At 45.1% G+C, this 17,448-nt stretch overlaps 1 protein-coding gene and 1 long non-coding RNA gene across 2 annotated transcripts; one reads left to right on the top strand and one right to left on the bottom strand.

The window, feature by feature from the left end:
• Positions 1-11,475: 11,475 nt before the first annotated feature.
• On the bottom strand, positions 11,476-15,363 carry LOC102911320 (carbonyl reductase [NADPH] 2-like). Its single transcript, XM_006987656.4, has 9 exons — positions 15,032-15,363; positions 13,564-13,631; positions 12,981-13,078; positions 12,720-12,874; positions 12,590-12,632; positions 12,395-12,494; positions 12,215-12,279; positions 11,865-11,982; positions 11,476-11,778 (listed from the first exon to the last, which is right to left on the bottom strand). The coding sequence occupies exons 1-9, from the start codon at positions 15,346-15,348 to the stop codon at positions 11,675-11,677; spliced, it is 1,068 nt and encodes a 355-aa protein (XP_006987718.2). The 5' UTR covers positions 15,349-15,363; the 3' UTR covers positions 11,476-11,674.
• LOC121831549 (uncharacterized) lies at positions 15,201-17,045 on the top strand. The gene is made up of 2 exons (XR_006075081.2): positions 15,201-15,306; positions 16,461-17,045. It is a non-coding gene; the product is annotated as an uncharacterized LOC121831549 (long non-coding RNA).
• Positions 17,046-17,448: the final 403 nt, after the last annotated feature.

Genomic DNA, 17,448 nt, shown 5'->3' with positions numbered 1-17,448 from the left:
ACCAGCCACCGAACCAGATCACTAGAATCATAAGCCTACACTACACCGACTGGGAACAGCTGCTCCCGAAGAAACAGAGCCCAACAGCACTGATTTAACCAAGAACTCCTAGTAGACCAAGACTAACAATTAGAACAAGAGATGCATCTTTAGACACAGACACTGCCTATACCGAGCAGAAGAAGAGATGAGTAGATGCCAGTGCAAAAATACAGGCAACATAAAGACCTATATGACAACATTAGAACCTAGTGATTCTACACTTGCAAGACCTGAACATACCAAGGCAGAAGAAACAGAAGAAATCAATCCTAAAAATGACTTTAAGAAGATGATAGAGGCCCTTAAAGAAGAAATAAAAAATTCCATTATAGAGGAAATAAAAAATTCCCGTGAAATGGAAGAAAAAACAAACAAAAAAATTGGAAGAAATCAAAGAAAGCCAAGAAAAAGTAATTAAACAGATGAAGGAAACAATTCAAGATTTGAAAATTGAAATTGAGACAATAAAGAAAACACAAACTGAGGGAATGCTGGAAATAGAAATCCTTACTAAATGAACAGGAACTACAGAAACAAGCATAACCAACCGAATGCAAGAGATGGAATAGAGAATCACTGACACTGATAGAGAAAATAGATTCCTCAATCAAAGAAAACACTAAAGACAAAAAGGTCGTAACACAAAATGTCCTAGAAGTTTGGGACACCATGAAAAGGCCAAACCTAAGAATAATAGGGATAGAAGAAGGAGAAGAAGACCAACTCAAAGGCACAGAAAATATATTCAACAAAGTCATAGAAGAAAACTTTCCTAACCTAAAGAAAGAAATACCTATGAAGATACAAGAAGCTTACAGAACACCGAATAAGCTGGATCCAAAAAAAAAAAAGTCCCCTCGCCACATAATAATCAAAACACTAAACATACAGAACAAAGAAAAAATATTAAGATCCGCAAAGGAAAAAGACCAAGTAACATATAAAGGCAGACCCATTAGAATAACACCAGACTTCTCAATAGAGACTATGAAAGCTAGAAGGTCCTGGACAACTGTTATGCAGATACTAAGAGACTATTATAGACTATTATACCCAGCAAAACTCTCAATCACCATAGGCGGAGTAAACAAAATATTCCATGATAAAAACCAGGTTTAAACAATACCTTTCCACAAATCCAGCCCTAGAAGGAAAAATCCAACCTAAAGAAGTTAAACACACCCATGAAAACTCAGGCAATAGATAATCCCACACAAACAAACACCAAAGAAGGAAAACACAACACGACCACAAAAAAATAACAGGAATTAACAATCACTGGTCATTAATATCCATCAATATCAACAGTCTCAACTTACCTATAAGACACAGACTAACAGAATGGATAAGAAAACAGGATCCATCCTTCTGCTGCATACAAGAAACACACCTTAACTTCAATGACAGACACTACCTCAGAGTAAAGGGCTGGGAAAACGCTTTCCAAGCAAATGGACCTAAGAAGCAAGCTAGTGTAGCTATCCTAATATCTAATAAAATAGACTTCAAACTAAAATCAATCAAAAGAGATCAGGATGAACATTACATATTTATCACAGGAAAAGTCCACCAAGATGAAGTCTTGATTCTGAACATTTATGGCCCAAATACATAGGCACCCACATTCATAAAAGAAACACTACTAAAGTTTAAAACGAACATCAAACCCCACACATTAGTAGTGGGAGATTTCAACACACCACTCTCACCAAAAGACAGCTCTACCAGACTGAAACTTAACAAAGAAATAAAGGACCTAACAGATGTTATGACTCAAATGGACTTAATAGATATCTACAGATATTCCATCCTAACACAAAAGAATATACCTTCTTCTCGGCACCCCATGGAACCGTCTCAAAAATTGACCATATGCTTGGTCACAAAACAAATCTCAACGGATACAAAAAAATTGGAATAACCTCCTGTATCTTATCAGGCCCCCATACCTTAAAGTTAGATTTAAACAACAACAAAAATTATAGAAAACCTACAATCTCATGGAAACTGAATAATACCCACCTGAATGGGTCAAGGAAGAAATAAGAAAGAAATTAAAGATTTCCTAAAATTCAATGAAAATAAAAGTACAACATACCCAAACTTATGGGACACTATGAAATCAGTGCTATGAGGAAAATTCATAGCTCTAAATGCACACATAAAGAAGATGGAGAAATCTCATACCAATGAAAATTGGTATTATTAAAATTAAAAGCACAACTGAAAGCTCTAGAACAAAAAGAAACAAAATCACCCACGAAAAATAGATGCCGGGAAATAATCAAATTGAGGGCTGAAATCAACGAAATAGAAAACAAGAGAACAATACAAAAAAATCAATGAAACAAAGAGTTGGTTCTTTGAAAAAATCAACAAGATAGACAAAGCCCTAGCCAAATTAACCAAAAGGCAAAGAGAGAGCACCCAAATTAACAAAATCAGAAATGGAAAGGGAGACATAACAACAGACAATGAAGAAATCCAGAGAATCATCAGGTCATACTTCAAAAACCTCTACTTCACAAAATTGGAAAATCTGGAAGAAATGGACAATTTTCTGGATAGATACCACATACCAAAGTTAAATCAAGACCAGACAAACTAAATAGACCAATAACCCCTAAAGAAATAGAAACAGTCATCAAAAGTCTCCCAACCCCAAAAAAAGCCCAGGACCAGATGGTTTCAGTGCAGAATTCTACCAGACTTTCAAAGAAGAACTAATTCCAATACTCTTCAAATTGTTTCACACAATAGAAACAGAAGGAACATTACCAAACTCTTTTTATGAGGCTAAAATTACCTGATACCCAAACCACACAAAGATGCAACAAAGAAAGAGAACTACAGAACAATCTCCCTCATGAACACTGATGCAAAAATACTCAACAAAATATTGGCAAACCGAATCCAAGAATACATCAAAAAAAATATCTACCATGACCAAGTAGGTTTCATCCCAGGGATGCAAGGATGGTTCAACATATGAAAATTATCAATGTAATACACCATATAAACAAACTGAAAGAAAAAAACCACACGATCATCTCATTAGATGTTGAAAAAGCCTTTGACGAAATCCAACATCCCTTCATGATAAAGGTCTTAGAGAGTTCAGGAATACAAGGAACATTCCTAAACATAATAAAGGCAATTTACAGCAAGCCAACAGCCACCATCAAATTAAATGGAGAGAAACTCAAAGTGATTCCACTAAATTCAGGAATAAGACAAGGCTGTCCGTCCACTTTCCCCATATTTATTCAATGTAGTACTTGAAGTTCTAGCTAGAACAATAAGACAACAAAAGGAGATCAAAGGGATACAAATTGGAAAAGAAGAAGTCAAACTTTTACTATTTGCAGATGATATGATAGTATACATAACTGATCCCAAAAATTCTACCAGGGAACTCCTACAGCTGATAAACTCCTTCAGTAAAGTGGCAGGATATAAGATCAACTCAAAGCCGGGCGGTGGTGGCGCACGCCTTTAATCCCAGCACTCGGGAGGCAGAGCCAGGTGGATCTCTGTGAGTTCGAGGCCAGCCTGGTCTACAAAGCGAGTTCCAGGAAAGGCGCAAAACTACACAGAGAAACCCTGTCTCGAAAAACCAAAAAAAAAAAAAAAAAAAAAAATCAATTCAAAAAAATCAGTAGCCCTCCTATGCACAAATGATAAAAGGGCTGAGAAAGAAGTCAGAGAAACATCACCCTTTACAATAGCCACAAATAATATAAAATACCTTGGGATAACACTAAACAAGTGAAGGACCTTTTTGATAAGAACTTTAAATCTCTAAAGAAAGAAATTGAAGAAGATATCAGAAAATGGAAGGATCTCCCATGCTCATGGATAAGTAGGATTAATATAGTAAAAATGGCAATCTTACCAAAAGCAATCTACAGATTTAATACAATTCCCATCAAAATCCCAACACAGTTCTTCACAGACTTGGAAAGAAAAATACTCAACTTCATATGGAAAAACAAAAGACCCAGGATAGCTAAAAGAATCCTGTATAATAAAGCAACCTTTGGAGGCATCATCATCCCTGACCTAAAGCTCTACTATAAAGCTATAAAAATAAAAACAGCTTGGTACTGGTATAAAAACCGCCATACAGACCAATGGTATCGAATTGAAGACCCTGACATTAATCCATGCACATATGAACACCTGATATTTGACAAAGAAGCCAAAACTATACAATGGAAAAAAGAAAGCATCTTCAACAAATGGTGCTGGCATAACTGGATGTCAATATGTAAAAGATTACAAATAGATCCATATCTGTCACCATGCACAAAATTCAAGTCCAAGTGGATCAAAGACCTCAACATAAATCCAGTTACACTAAACTTAATAGAAGAGAAAGTAGGAAGTACACTTGAACGCATTGGCACAGGAGATCACTTCCTAAATATAACACCAGCAGCACCCTGAGCACAATTAATAAGTGAGACCTCTTGAAACTGAAAAGCTTTTGTAGGGCAAAAGACAAGGTCAATAAGACAAAAAGACAGCCTACAGAATGGGAAAAAACCTTCACCAACCCAACATCTGACAGAGGACTGATCTCCAAAGTATATAAAGAAGTCAAGAAACTAGACATCAAAATACTGAACAATCCAATTTAAAAAATGGGCTAAAGAGCTAAACAGAGAATTTTCAAAAGAAGAATCACAAATGGCTGAAAGACATTTAAAGAAATGCTCAACATCCTTAATCATCAGAGAAATGCAAATCAAAATGACTCTGAGATACCACCTTACACCTGTCAGAATGGCTAAGATCAAAAACACTAATAACAGTCTATGTTAGAGAGGATGAGGAGCAAAGGGAACACTCCTCCACTGTTGGTGGGAATGCTAACTTGTACACCCACTGTGGAAATCATTATGGCGGTTTCTCAAAAAATTGGGAATCGATATACCTCAAGACCCAGCCATACCACTCTTGGGCATATACCCAAGGAATGCTCAATCATAACACAAAGAAACATGCTCAACTATGTTCATAGCAGCACTTATTCGTAATAAGCAGAACCTGGAAACAACCTAGATGCCCGTCAACTGAAGAATGGACTAAGAAAATGTGGTACATATACACAATGGAGTACTACTCAGCAAAGAAAAACAATGAAAGCATGAAATTTGCAAGCAAATGGATGGAACTAGAAAAAATCATCCTGAGTGAGGTAACCCAAACCCAGAAGGACAAACATGGTATGTACTTACTCATAAGTGGATACTAAATATAAAGCAAAGAACAATCAGACTGCAACCCACAAAACCAGGGAGGCTACACAGCAGGGGGGGACCCTAGGATGACTGTGGCTTAGAATAAGTTTTGGTTTTACTAAAAAAAAAAAAAAAAAAAAAAAAAAAGCAAAACAAAACAAAAAACAAAGAAAAAGAAAACAACAAAACCAATCTGGGTGTATGGTAGTGCAGGCCTATAATCTTAGCACTCAGTGTATGGAAGAAGAAAGATTAGGAGTTCAAAACTTCATAGTGAGTTTAAGACCACCCAAGCACACAAGTGGTGTGTCCCAAATGCATAAACTTGGCTCAGCCTGGGAGGAGGGGACTGGACCTGTCTGGACTGAATCTACCAGGTTGAACTAAATTCCCAGGAGGAGATGGGAATGGGGGGTGGGCTGGGGGGAAGGTGGGTTGGGGGGGCAGGGGGAGGCACTGGAAGGGGGGAGAACAAGGGAATCCGTGGCTGATATGTAAAATTAAAATAAATTATAAAATAAAATTAAAAAACCTTCTGAATATAGCTTTGTGATGTTTTCCTGTCCACAGTTCACAGTTTCTGATTTGTTGTTGTTGCTGTGTGTGTGTGAGTGTGTGAGTGTGTGTGTGTGTGTGTGTGTGTGTGTGTGAGAGAGAGAGAGAGAGAGAGAGAGAGAGAGAGAGAGAGAGAGAGAGATCTGTCTCTGTGTGCACCTGTGCATATTCATGCTCATGTAGAGGTCTGAGGCTGATGCTGGCTGTCATCTTCAATTGATCCCCACATTATTTTTGAGACAGGGTCTCTCAGTGAACCTGAAACTTACCATTTCAGCTAGACTGGATGTCTGAGGGCCACTATCCCTCCTCTCTGCTCCCATGATCCTCCTGCCTCCTTACCCAGAGCTTGGGTAACAGATGGGTGCTGCCTCCTTATTCAACTTTTTACCTGGATGCTGGGATCCAAACTGAGGTCATATTTGCACAAGGACACTACCCACTGAGCCATCTCCCCAGCCCCACTTTTGGATTCTTTAGGATGTATGGTGAGAGACTCATGCTCCTTCGTGTTAATTCCTAGGTTCTGGTACCTGCTGGAGTCCCACTGCCTCACACAGCTTCCAGTTGCTCTCAAAGCTTAGCTTTTCTTCCTTCTTGGGAAATGCCTTTGGAGAATCCTGAGGCTCCATCTGCACAGCTGGCGCCTCTCTGACAGTTGTGTGTATGACACTGAGGCCAGAAAGCCTTCCAAGGCTTCTTGATGTTCTGTTTTTAATTCAAAGAACAAGATACCCAGAGCTACCAGGAGCTCCACACCGAATTTCCACAATGCTCAGGGATTGTGCGGCCATGGGCTGAATTAAACCTGATGGAAACTTATAAAACAAACAAGAAGAAAGGTCCCCCTCTCCTTTGTAGAAGCTGAGCTGAGTTTGGGTTGTCAAGGATGTGTGGCTAACTTGTGTCAATTTGCTTACTCTTTTATTGGTCAAGTTGAAGGCCATGCACAACATTTTTGTGTTTCTCTTGGGTGACTAGCCATGCACTCTTGTCTAGTTTTTGTCAATGGCTGTAGATTTCTAACAATTTTCTATTCTGATCTGGTCATTCCCACAGCTCAGATATTCTGGGAAGAGGCTTGAGTCTCAGACTTGAGCCCCTGGTGGTCTGTGAGCTACAGTGGAACGTTGTGCAAGGAAGACTAAAGGGGAGCGCACACCTCAGGAGCGGGGGTGGGGGTGGGTGGTGGGGTGGAGTATGAAGACAGGCAGCAATGGGCGCGCAGGGAGTAGCTGGGAGACTGAGTGCCTGCTGAAGCACCAGGAACTTCACAGCTCAGGCTCAGCTCCCGGGAAAGCAGCCACACAGACAGCAGGGGGCGCTGCAGTACAGAGAGCCACTGGCTAGGGCCGGTATGGCAGTCCCCGTCCTTCCAGCACCTGGGCCTGGGTCCACCTCTGGAAAGCAACCTTTAATTAATTAATTAATAATTTATTTTTATTTTATTTATTTATTATTAAATTTTAATTATTTATTATTTATTTAATTTTATTATTTCTTTCTTTCTTTATTTCCTCTTTTGTAAAGAAAAATAAAATCCAAGGTGTCTCTGTATAGCCCTGGCTGTCATGGACCTTATTTTGGTAGACCCAACTGGCCTTGAACTCACAGAGATCTGCCTGCCTCTGCCTCCTAAGTGCTGGGATTAAGGTGTGTGCCATCACACAGGGCCAGACCCATTATTATTATTATTATTATTATTTTTTTTTTTTTTCCGAGACAGGGTTTCTCTGTGTAGTTTTTGTGCCTTTCCTGGAACTCACTTGGTAGCCCAGGCTGGCCTCAAACTCACAGAGATCCGCCTGCCTCTGCCTCCCGAGTGCTGGGATTAAAGGCGTGCGCCACCACCGCCCGGCCAGACCCATTATTTTTTTAAAAAGATATTTACAAGTTCAGCTTCAAGACTACAGAGGCAAGACAGGACTGGGTCCAGACTGACAGACAATAATTTGAGCCAGGCGGTGGTGGTGCACACCTTTAATCCTAGCACTCGGGAGGCAGAGCCAGGCAGATCTCTGTGAGTTTGAGGCCAGCCTAGTTTACAGAACAAGATCCAGGACAGGCACCAAAACTACACAGAGAAACCCTGTCTCGAAAAACAAAAAACAAAAAACAACAACACCAAAAAACAAATTGAATGGGCCACAACAACCAGTGTGTCCCTGCTGAACTGAAACCCAAGGACAGTTGAGTGTTTGAGTTTATCATCTGCCATGTCCTCCCCCAACCTCTGTTTTTGCAAAAGGTTTATTGGAACATATGCACACACACACACACACACACACACACACACACACACACGTTCACAAGGACAACGGGTTTATTGAGTACACTAAAGGGGCAGTGGGTTGTGTAATAACAGCTGCCTGCTGGGCCCTTGATGCTCATGTACCAAGGTAGTCAGGTGCAGGGAGGGTGGGTGGGTCTGCTATTAGCCCAGTATTAGGCATTCTTTTTTATGGGAACAAGGCAGGAGTATGAGAGTATTGCACCATTTTTTGGGATCTCTTCAGATAAGATCTTGTCTTGTGTGTGTGTGTGTGTGTGTGTGTGTGTGTGTGTGTGTGTGGTTTTTTGCCTTTTTTTTTTTTTAACTTTCTCACTTTTATTTATGACAAATATTCCCTGATCTCTTCTGGTCAAAAGTTCTTTTGAGACAATTCCATCAGCCTTAGTCAATCGGAGAATAGAATTATCTGATTGGCCTATCCTTCAAATGGCCCCACAGATAGCATAAGTTTTAAATTGGCCATTAAACTGGCCTGTGACCTTGTCAGCCTCGGTCACATTCATCTGGATGGATGCGTCGTCCTTGGCACCAATGATGCGGTTGCTCATGAGCATTCCCGAGGCACGTACAGGTCCATGAACTCGCCGGCTCTTCATGTCGAGGTCATGGCTGCTCTCTAGGCCAGTGGGAGTGCAGAAAGCACTGTTTTGGAAACAGGATTTTACTATGTAATCTTTGCTAGCTCACAGCTTGCTGTGTAGATCTGGCTGGCCTTGAACTCATAGAGATCCACTTGCCTCTGCTTCCCTGAATGCTGTGGCTAAAGGTATATGCCACCACATGTGGTGTTTGCTTATTTTTTTGACACAGGCTCTTTATATATAGCCCGGTATGGCTTAGACCTCACTGTGTAGTTGAACTTCTGATGCTTTTGCCTCCATGTCAAGTGCAGGGATCACAGAACTTCCTCACAAGACTCCTTTTATATGGTACTGGGGATGGAACCCAGAGCTCCGTGTGTTCGACAGAAGTGTTCTACCAAGTGAGTCACATCTCTAGCCCTCTTTTTTGTTTTTAATTTTGTGTGTATGTGTGTGTACAGCAAGTGTGCAGGTGCACAAGTGTGGGTATGTATGTGGAAGCCAGAGAACAACCTTAGGTTGGTCATCTTCAGAGATACCATCAACTTCATTTGAGACCAGATCTCCTTTTGGCTTAGAGATCACCAATTAGGCTAGACTGGCTTGACCAGTAAGCCCCAGGGAACTGCCTGTCTCCACGGCCCTAGTGCTAGGATGGAAAGAGCATGCCTTTAGTCTCAGCACTCTGGAGGCAGAGGCAGGCAGATCTCTGGAGGCAGAGGCAGGCAGGAGTATGAGGTCAGTCTAGTCTATAGTGAGTTCCAGGATAGTCAGGACTAACACAGAGAAACCCTGTCTTAAAAAACCAAAAAAGAAAAAGAAAAAAAAAAAAGAAAGAGAGAAAGAAAAAGAAAAGAAAGTATGCCACCATGCCTGGTGGTATTGCTACATAGTTTCCACAGATCAGATGAGAGTCCTCATGGTTACCTAGCAAGCATTTTTCCAATCTCACCACCTCCTCAGACCCTAATAAGTTTTTTTTTTTTTTGTTTCTTTGGTTTTGAGAGAGTCTCACTATGTAACCATCACTGGCCTAGAACTTACTATAGGCCTACTATATAGACTAGGCTAGCCCACAGAGCTCTGCCTATACCTCCCAAGTGCTGAGATTAAAGTTGTGTGCCACCATCACGAGCAGCTCCTGATAGCATTTTAATGCTTCCCAATGGGCATGATATGTTGATCAGGGTTGTCTTATTAGGGTTACATTTTGCTGTGATTAAACACCATGACTCCCCCACCCCTGCTCTTGGTGGTGGCGCACACCTTTAATCCCAGCACACAGGAGGCAGAGGCAGGTGGAGCTCTATGAGTCTGAGGCCAGCCTGGTCTACAGAGTGAGTTCCAGGACAGCCAGGACTACAGAGAGAAACCCTGTCTTGAAACAGAAACAAACAAAAAACAAAAAGAAAGAAAAGAAAAAAAAACCCACCATGACCAAAGCAAGTTGGGGAGGAAAGAGTTTATTTGGTTTACACTTCCAGAGCACTGTCTATAATTAAAGGAAGTCAGGACAGGAACCTGGAGGCAGGAGCTGAGGCAGAGGCCATGGAGGGGGCTGCTTACTGTTTGCTTCTCCATTACCTGCTCAGCCTGCCTTTTTTTTTTTTTGTTGTTGTTGTTGTTATTGTTGTTGTTATTTTGAGACAGGATTTCTCTGTGTAACTGAAATCCCAGAGATACACCTGCCTCTGTGAGAGCCAAAGTTACATTTTAAGTTTTAACTACTATGCCTAAGAGATCCATGAAACAAAAAAAATGTCTCTGATCTGTAAGCCCTTTGCTGAAGGACAGATAGTTCCTGAAATGCTGGAGGCTATTGTTTATGGGAGATAACAAGCCACATGTTTTCTCTCCCCTAAACAAGCTTGTTTGACTCTTATACACTGGATATGTTTGATCACATGTGGGTGAGAGGTTCACAGGCAGGAGATATGTCAGGATCTATGCTTGCCCCTGATTGGACCTGATGGGAATTATGGGTTTTCCCTCTTAAGCAGATGCAAATCATGATTGTGGGCTATTTCCCAGGAACCTGGGTATGGACCTGGCCATAGTCCATTCACCAGTCCAGTATCTGATTAAAGCTTGCTTCATATTTGGCTTTAAACCGTGGTAGTGGTCTTATTCTCCACTGGTGGAATTAACACCTTTGCCTCTCAGGTGCTGGGATTAAAGGTGTGTGTCACCACCTCCCAGCTAAGCCTGCTTTCTTACAGAATACAGGACCACCAGCTCAGGGATTGCACTACTCACAATGGGTTGGGCCCTTCCCCACTGATCACTAATTTAGAAAATGCCTTACAGCCGGTTCTTATGGAGGCATTTCCTCAGTTGAGGCTTCCTCCTCTAATGTCTCTAGCTTGTGTCACAAGGGTTGAATAAGCAGATTTCACTCTTCGTAGTTGGATCAATCCAGTGCAGCTTGAGAAACTACACTCTTGTGCTAGGGGGCTGCTTCTGTTACCCCCCACTTCCATTTAGCCAATAACCATGACAGAAGGAGTTCTTGTTTGACTATATCCTCCTTTTTAAAAACCAACTGTCCTTGATCCCAATCACAGATCGGGCAGGGCCCCCACAGACCTGGGTCTTCCAGCCATGAGGCACAGGCCTAGGTGAAAGGGCAGACAGGGGCAGCAGTGGATCCAACAGGGGAAACCAGCGACATCCTGCACAAGATTGTCGGTGTGACAATCCCACGGATGGTCTTGAAATACAACTACTTTTCCCATGCACCGGGTGTGAGCTTTCAGGGTTTGGGATACTGTGGTTATTTATTTAGGCAAATTAGTCCAGCTCAGCTGGTATGGAAGGGAGAGATCCTGGAGTCTAAAGTTGGGGATGGACAGGGGTTGGGTCCACAGGATGGAAGTAGAACTGCTGGGCTGGGGCAGGGTCTTGATGTGAGGGTGGAGCCAGGGAAGCCACTCTGAGGTCCACCACGTCCGGGCAGTCTAGGAGGCCAGGTAACCAGCGTCCACCAGGATGCCAGAGCCACTGGTAGAGGCACTGCTGTCGCTGAGCAGGAAGAGGATACTGTTGACAACGTCCTCCACCTCTGCAGGAGAGCAGAGCAGTCAGGGCTTCTGCTTGCCCAGCTGCTGGGAGCCAACACTGATTCCCTCACCCACATCCCCAGCTGACCTGCGAACTTCCTCAGTGGGTGGCGCTCCTTGAGCTTCTTGGCAAACTCAGCGTCTTCAGTGACTTTCTTGCCCATATCAGTCAGCACCACAGTAGGGTTTACAGAGTTTACCCGGATCTGGGGCCAGAAGCCACAGCTGGTGGCACAGCCAGTGAACTAGCCCTAGCCACACAGCTCAGGACTTGCCCCAGGTCAAGCCTGATGAGCTTGCTTGCTCTGTCCAGCTGAACCCTGGCCCCACTGCTCAGAGCATCCCCAAGCCTCACCCCATCCTCACCCCCAACCCCCAGCCCTGCCCCAGGTGCCCATCATCTGTCCCTCAGGTGTGGACCCATGCCCCTGTGCCTACCTTGTGTGGCCCCAGTTCCATGGCCATGGCTTTGGTCAGCATAGTCATTGCGCCCTTGGTGGAGCCTGTGGATGTGTGTGTGTGTGTGTGCGCTGAGGACAATTTAATTATCCAGTCCTCCTCCTGAGAGACCCACCCAGAACCTACTCCTGGTCCCACCACAATGGAGGGTGCACTCACAGTAGTTGGCCAGGCCAGGGAAGGTGACATAGGCCACCATGCTGGAGACATTGACAATGGATCCTGCCACTCCACGGTCAATCATGCCCTTGGCTACCATCTGGAAGAAAGAGTTGGGGGTAGCTCAACCTGCCTTGCCCTGCCCCACCCTCCCCAGGGGTTCATCTCTGGGCCACAGCCCTCCTACCATCTCACCTGGGATACTTGCAACACAGAGCGCACATTCACATGGAAGGACCTGGCAGGAGAGGAACAATGGTGTCCTGCACCACCCATCTTCAGTAACCCTCCCCCCCCAGCCTGCCCACTCTCCCCAAGTGCCCACCTGTCGAAGGCCTCCTTGGTGGCCTCCAGGAAAGGCTGCACCAGTGCCACCGCTGCATTGTTCACCAGCAGGTCCACGGGGCCGATACCGCCCAGTGCCTTCTCTGTGGCCTCCCAGTCACCCAGGTCCACGCACACAGGCTCTATCCCCGGACACTGTGGGAGACATCAGTTGGTGGCCTGAGGCATTGTCCCAGCCAGCTTCTGATGGATCCCTGAGGGTGGGGAGCAGGCCCAGGCAAGGCAGGACTATGCACCTCACCTCTTTGGTGAGGCTGACCAGGTCTTCGTTGTTAAGTGTCACAGCCACCACTTTGGCTCCTGAGGCATGCAGGGCCTTTGCAGTGCCCCGTCCAATCCCTGTAAGGAGGGAGAGTAGCGGCATCAGGGCCCTGTAGGCCTGGTCACAGCTGGGGTCTGGGTTCCAGGTGGGTGTAAAGGCTGTTGCTCCCATATCCCTGCAGCCAGCAGTGAGAAGGCACTCAGCAGAAGGTTATAAACCAGGATTAGATGGGACCCCCCCCCCCCCCCCCCCCGCCCAGGGTAGAGGTCAGACTGACTAGTATCAAACCCAAGGAGGCACCAGAGGGCAGCACCCTCCTGATGGGGTCCCAGAGAAGGGTACCGCTGGTGCCCATGCACCAAGCCTGGATCTAGGGGCTGTCTTGGAGCCAAGCTAAACGTGTCCTTCAGGGTGTGGCACTGACTGTGGTGGCCAGGGAGAGATTGGCATTCTGTCCTGGTGGGTGGTGGGTCTCCAGCCAGGTGACAGATGCCGGTGATTCTGTAGGACTGAGGGGTGACAGGGTCACCTAGGGCCCCGTTTCTGTCCCACTCCCACTCACCTCGCCCTGCCCCTGTCACCAGGGCCCTCAGACCACGGAAATTCAGCTTCATGACACCGATTGTCCTCCTGCGGCAAGAGGAGGCCCGGGGTCGTTAAGGCTGAACTGGCAGGTGGGACAGGGTTGAGGCTGGGGCACATGACCTGTGACCTGTCCCTGTGGGACTTGAAGAAGCAATAAAAGGGGTGTGTGCACACATGTGCAGAAGGCGTGACAGAGCAGTGGAGAAGGGTCCATATTAGCTCAAGCATGCATGCATGCACACACACACACACACACACACACACACACACACACACACACACGTCACTGTGGGGGGCCTGACACAGAAGTGTCGTGGGAGAGGAGGTGGCAGCCTACGAACAGAATTTGCTTTCTCATCATTCCAGTACCAAGTCTTGAACCCAGGGCTTCAGAGCATGATGGGCCACTGAGCCACACCCTTTGCCTAGGGAAGTGAAAATTCTGGGTTTGGGATTTGCCTTGTCTGGACAGAAGCATCAGCTTGTAACTTAATTTTATTATTATAAATGAGGGTAGTGACCTGACCTAGCTGGAGCAAGTGACTGAGATGCCCACTTGGAGCAAGACCCTGGGCACTGAACCCAAGCGCCCAGGGACCCAGGACCCACTGTGCCTGCAGTCTGTCCAGTGAGTACGATGGCATATTCCTTACCTGCCCCTCCCAGGTGCCCCTCACTGCGGTGCCCCTCACCTGCAGCCTGGACTCTGCCCTTGGTGACTGCACTGAGGTACCTTCTGTCCTCTGAGGCAGAACTCTTGTAAACCTAAGCATGGATTCTTGGGTTTCCTGCCCCAGTAGTGACCCCTGAGTCCCTCCGTGGTCTCTGCTTCTCAGAGTAGAGAGGTGGCTCTTTCAGGGCAGTTTGAAGAAACAGTCAGAGGATTTCCTGTTCAGTTCCACCTCTGGCAATTTGTCTAAGGGTGTGCTGAGGCTCTCCTATCTTGTGTGCCAGGTTCATGGAACAAATACATCTGTCCAGGAAGTCATGGCAGGTCACATGGTATCTGTACCAGGCAGGAGGCTCAGGCCCACAGACCACCCCAGGGCCAGCCCCAGTGACTCCTGCCTGCCGCCTTTCCCTTCATCCTCAACCCAGGCTTGGCAGCAAGACTGTGTTACTCTCTGAAAGATGGCTGCTGAATTTCAGGGGCTCTACGTGCCCTGATACCTGGGAGGTCCCTGGCATGATTTGTGTGTGACTCCCTCAGAGAAGAAGCCTCAGGAAGCCTCACTAGTGTGGGGACAGCAGTAGTGTCCTTCCCCCAAGTATTCCCCACACTCCTGTTCTGTGAGTGTCCTGGGGCTCAGGGGGACAACAGACACTTTGAGAGACTGGGGGTCAGTGCCATACCAGAGTCTGTCCCATGGCACACACAGGTTGACACCTAATGATTTGCTGCTGTCTTGAAGAGTTTCCTCATAGCATTCAGGGACAGACCATACCTGCTCACTGTGTCCTTGATCCCAGCCTGAGCAAGCCACCTGGGTCCTACAGGCAACCTCCAGGCGGCACTGAACACAGAAGTCTGGCCAGATTCACCCAGTAAGACCAAAGGCCTTCCCCTTCTATGATGAAAGCAGTTGATTGTGACCAACATTCCATCTGGTAGCTGCTGGATCTCCTGGGGATATGGTGGCCTGTCAGGGATTTGTTGTTGCTCTCCATGGCTGGCCAGTTGGGCGTTGGGGAGTGGTTTATCAAGAAGGACCCAGAGAATGTGAGTCCATGCCTCTATGACTGTCTCTACAGCCACTGCCATGAGCTGTCGAGAATGGCTGGTGGCCACAGTGTAGATGACACTCTGGACGGTCTCATTAAATAAGAAACACAGAGCCAAATGCAGAGTTAAAAGCCCAGAGGTCAGAGCAGTAGCCAAGAGCTAAGGTCATCTTATCTTACCACTCGCTGCTGTCCTTCCCCTGAGAGAGAGACCTTCTTTCTGTGTCCTGTGTCTTTTTATTGCCTTTCTGTTCTGCCTTCTTGTTGGCTCTAAACCCAACCACATGATTTCCTCGACACTGCCTGTCTATACAGACCCCCAGGTCTTTATGGTTGGTACTGGAAATAAAAGTTCAGGTCACCTTGCTTTGGATGTGTCCTTGACCACAGAGATTGCCTGCCATGTGATGGGATTAAGGGCATGTGCTACCACTGCCTGACTCCCGCTTAGGGCTCACTGTGACTTCTGATCTCCAGGCAACTTTATTAACATACAAATAAAATCACATTTCAGCACAAATAAAATATCACATATTTCCCCCTTCTCTTCTAATAAAAAAAGGGAAAAAAGTTTAACAAATATAAGAAAAACTATATACAAAAGTACAATAACTATATACAATATATACAAGCAATAAATACTTAAACAATGTCTAGTCCATTTGCACTTGACAAATTCAGAGAAAATAATTCCATTATCTATCTTATTTTGGTAAGTCCAAAATGTACCTGATTCACTTTCTATCCTAACTCATATTACTAACAGAGCTATCTTAAAATGTCTTTCAAATTTACACACTTATACCTCTTTAGTGAGTTTCTTTTCTAAAATTCTTAACAAGGAAAACTAAATCATGTGGTTGGGTTGAGAGCCAGTGAGAAGGCAGAACAGAAAGGCAATAAAAAGACGGGTCACAGGAAGAAGGTCTCTCTCTCTCAGGGGAAGGACAGCAGCGGGTGGTAAGATAAGGTGGTCTCAGCTTTTGGCTGCTGCTCTGATCTCTGGGCTTTTAACTCTGCATTTGGCTCTGTGTTTCTAATTTAATAAGACTGTTTAGAATTTCATCTACACCACAGGAGGGGAGCATCAGCTCCTGGGTTTTAAGACTGTAGCCCTCTGTTAACCTTGCTCTTTGGGGACCATTTCTCCAGGGTGAAAATGTCTTCATCCTCCATAGCTCTCGCTTTACCTCCTGGCACCTGTGTGGTCTGAAGATTTCTCAACCCGGAGTCACATGCTGAGCCCTAACTCCAGCATTATATGAGGAACTGTTGTAAAACAGTTTCCTTCAGTATTAAAAATTCCATCCTTCAGGGAAGCTGCTTAAGCAGGAAGGCAAACAACTCAGCTTCAGGAAGTCCCTGAAACTGACCAGTTTCACTAGGTTCCTCCCTGTCAAAGTAACTGAAAAAAGCTGAGAGTCACTCTCAGCCAAGTCAAGCTACAGAGAAGACTCTGAAGGCAGACCAGCTGTCTGGAAAAAGGAAAAAAAAATCAGCTGAGTTGCCTGGAAGAGGTTTAGACCAACGGAGTCACTTGGAGAGGACACTCTCCAACCTGTTGAGCTGCCTGCAGGCTGTGCAGTGTGCTCCAGGTTCCCAGCTTTTGTGAACTGTCACCAGAGCTGAGCTGGGTGAATAGGCTTTGGTCCTTGGGTCATTGCTGCTCCTGTTAGTATGCCTTCACCCATATTCTTGTAAGGAACCCCAATAAAACTCTTGGCTCATTAAGCTGGACGTTGGTCTTATCTGTGTGTTTGTGGTCTTTGTGGGCTTCCTGTCTGCAGTGAATGAATATGTGTTGTGTCTCCCCAGGAAAAATCTTGTTGCACAACAGGAGGAAAAGCCTTTGGGAGGAGACTAGGGAACACTGGCTCAGAAAGACAACTGACATTGACCTCTGACCTCTACTCACAAGTGCACATGTGCATCTGCAGGAAATATGCTCACACCTGAAGAAGACCCCCAGCCCTGAACAGTGGGGGTTTCCTCCCACCCCCAGATTAGGCACAAACCACCCCCAAACACCTGTTTTCACAGAGAGATCCTTTATTATGTGGGGGAAAGAAAAGTTAAAGTGGCTGCTTTCTGATGCAGGCAGAAAATAGCAGCAAATGACCTTGCAGGTGTAATTTTTAAG

The sequence above is a fragment of the Peromyscus maniculatus genome, chromosome 8, assembly GCF_049852395.1.
Source record: "Peromyscus maniculatus bairdii isolate BWxNUB_F1_BW_parent chromosome 8, HU_Pman_BW_mat_3.1, whole genome shotgun sequence".
NCBI lineage: Eukaryota > Metazoa > Chordata > Mammalia > Rodentia > Cricetidae > Peromyscus > Peromyscus maniculatus.
The sequence above is the reverse complement of the archived record's forward strand: the minus strand, read 5'-3'. Positions and strand labels throughout refer to the sequence as shown.

Excerpts from the sequence above, each read along its gene's own strand:
- LOC102911320 (XM_006987656.4), bottom strand. The coding sequence starts at position 15,348 with ATGGCAGTGGCTGTAGAGACAGTCATAGAGGCATGGACTCACATTCTC. Across the intron at positions 12,633-12,719 it reads ACCAAGGAGGCCTTCGACAG|GTCCTTCCATGTGAATGTGC; the intron begins GTGGGCACTTGG and ends CTCTCCTGCCAG. Across the intron at positions 12,495-12,589 it reads CTGTGTTGCAAGTATCCCAG|ATGGTAGCCAAGGGCATGAT; the intron begins GTGAGATGGTAG and ends TCTTTCTTCCAG.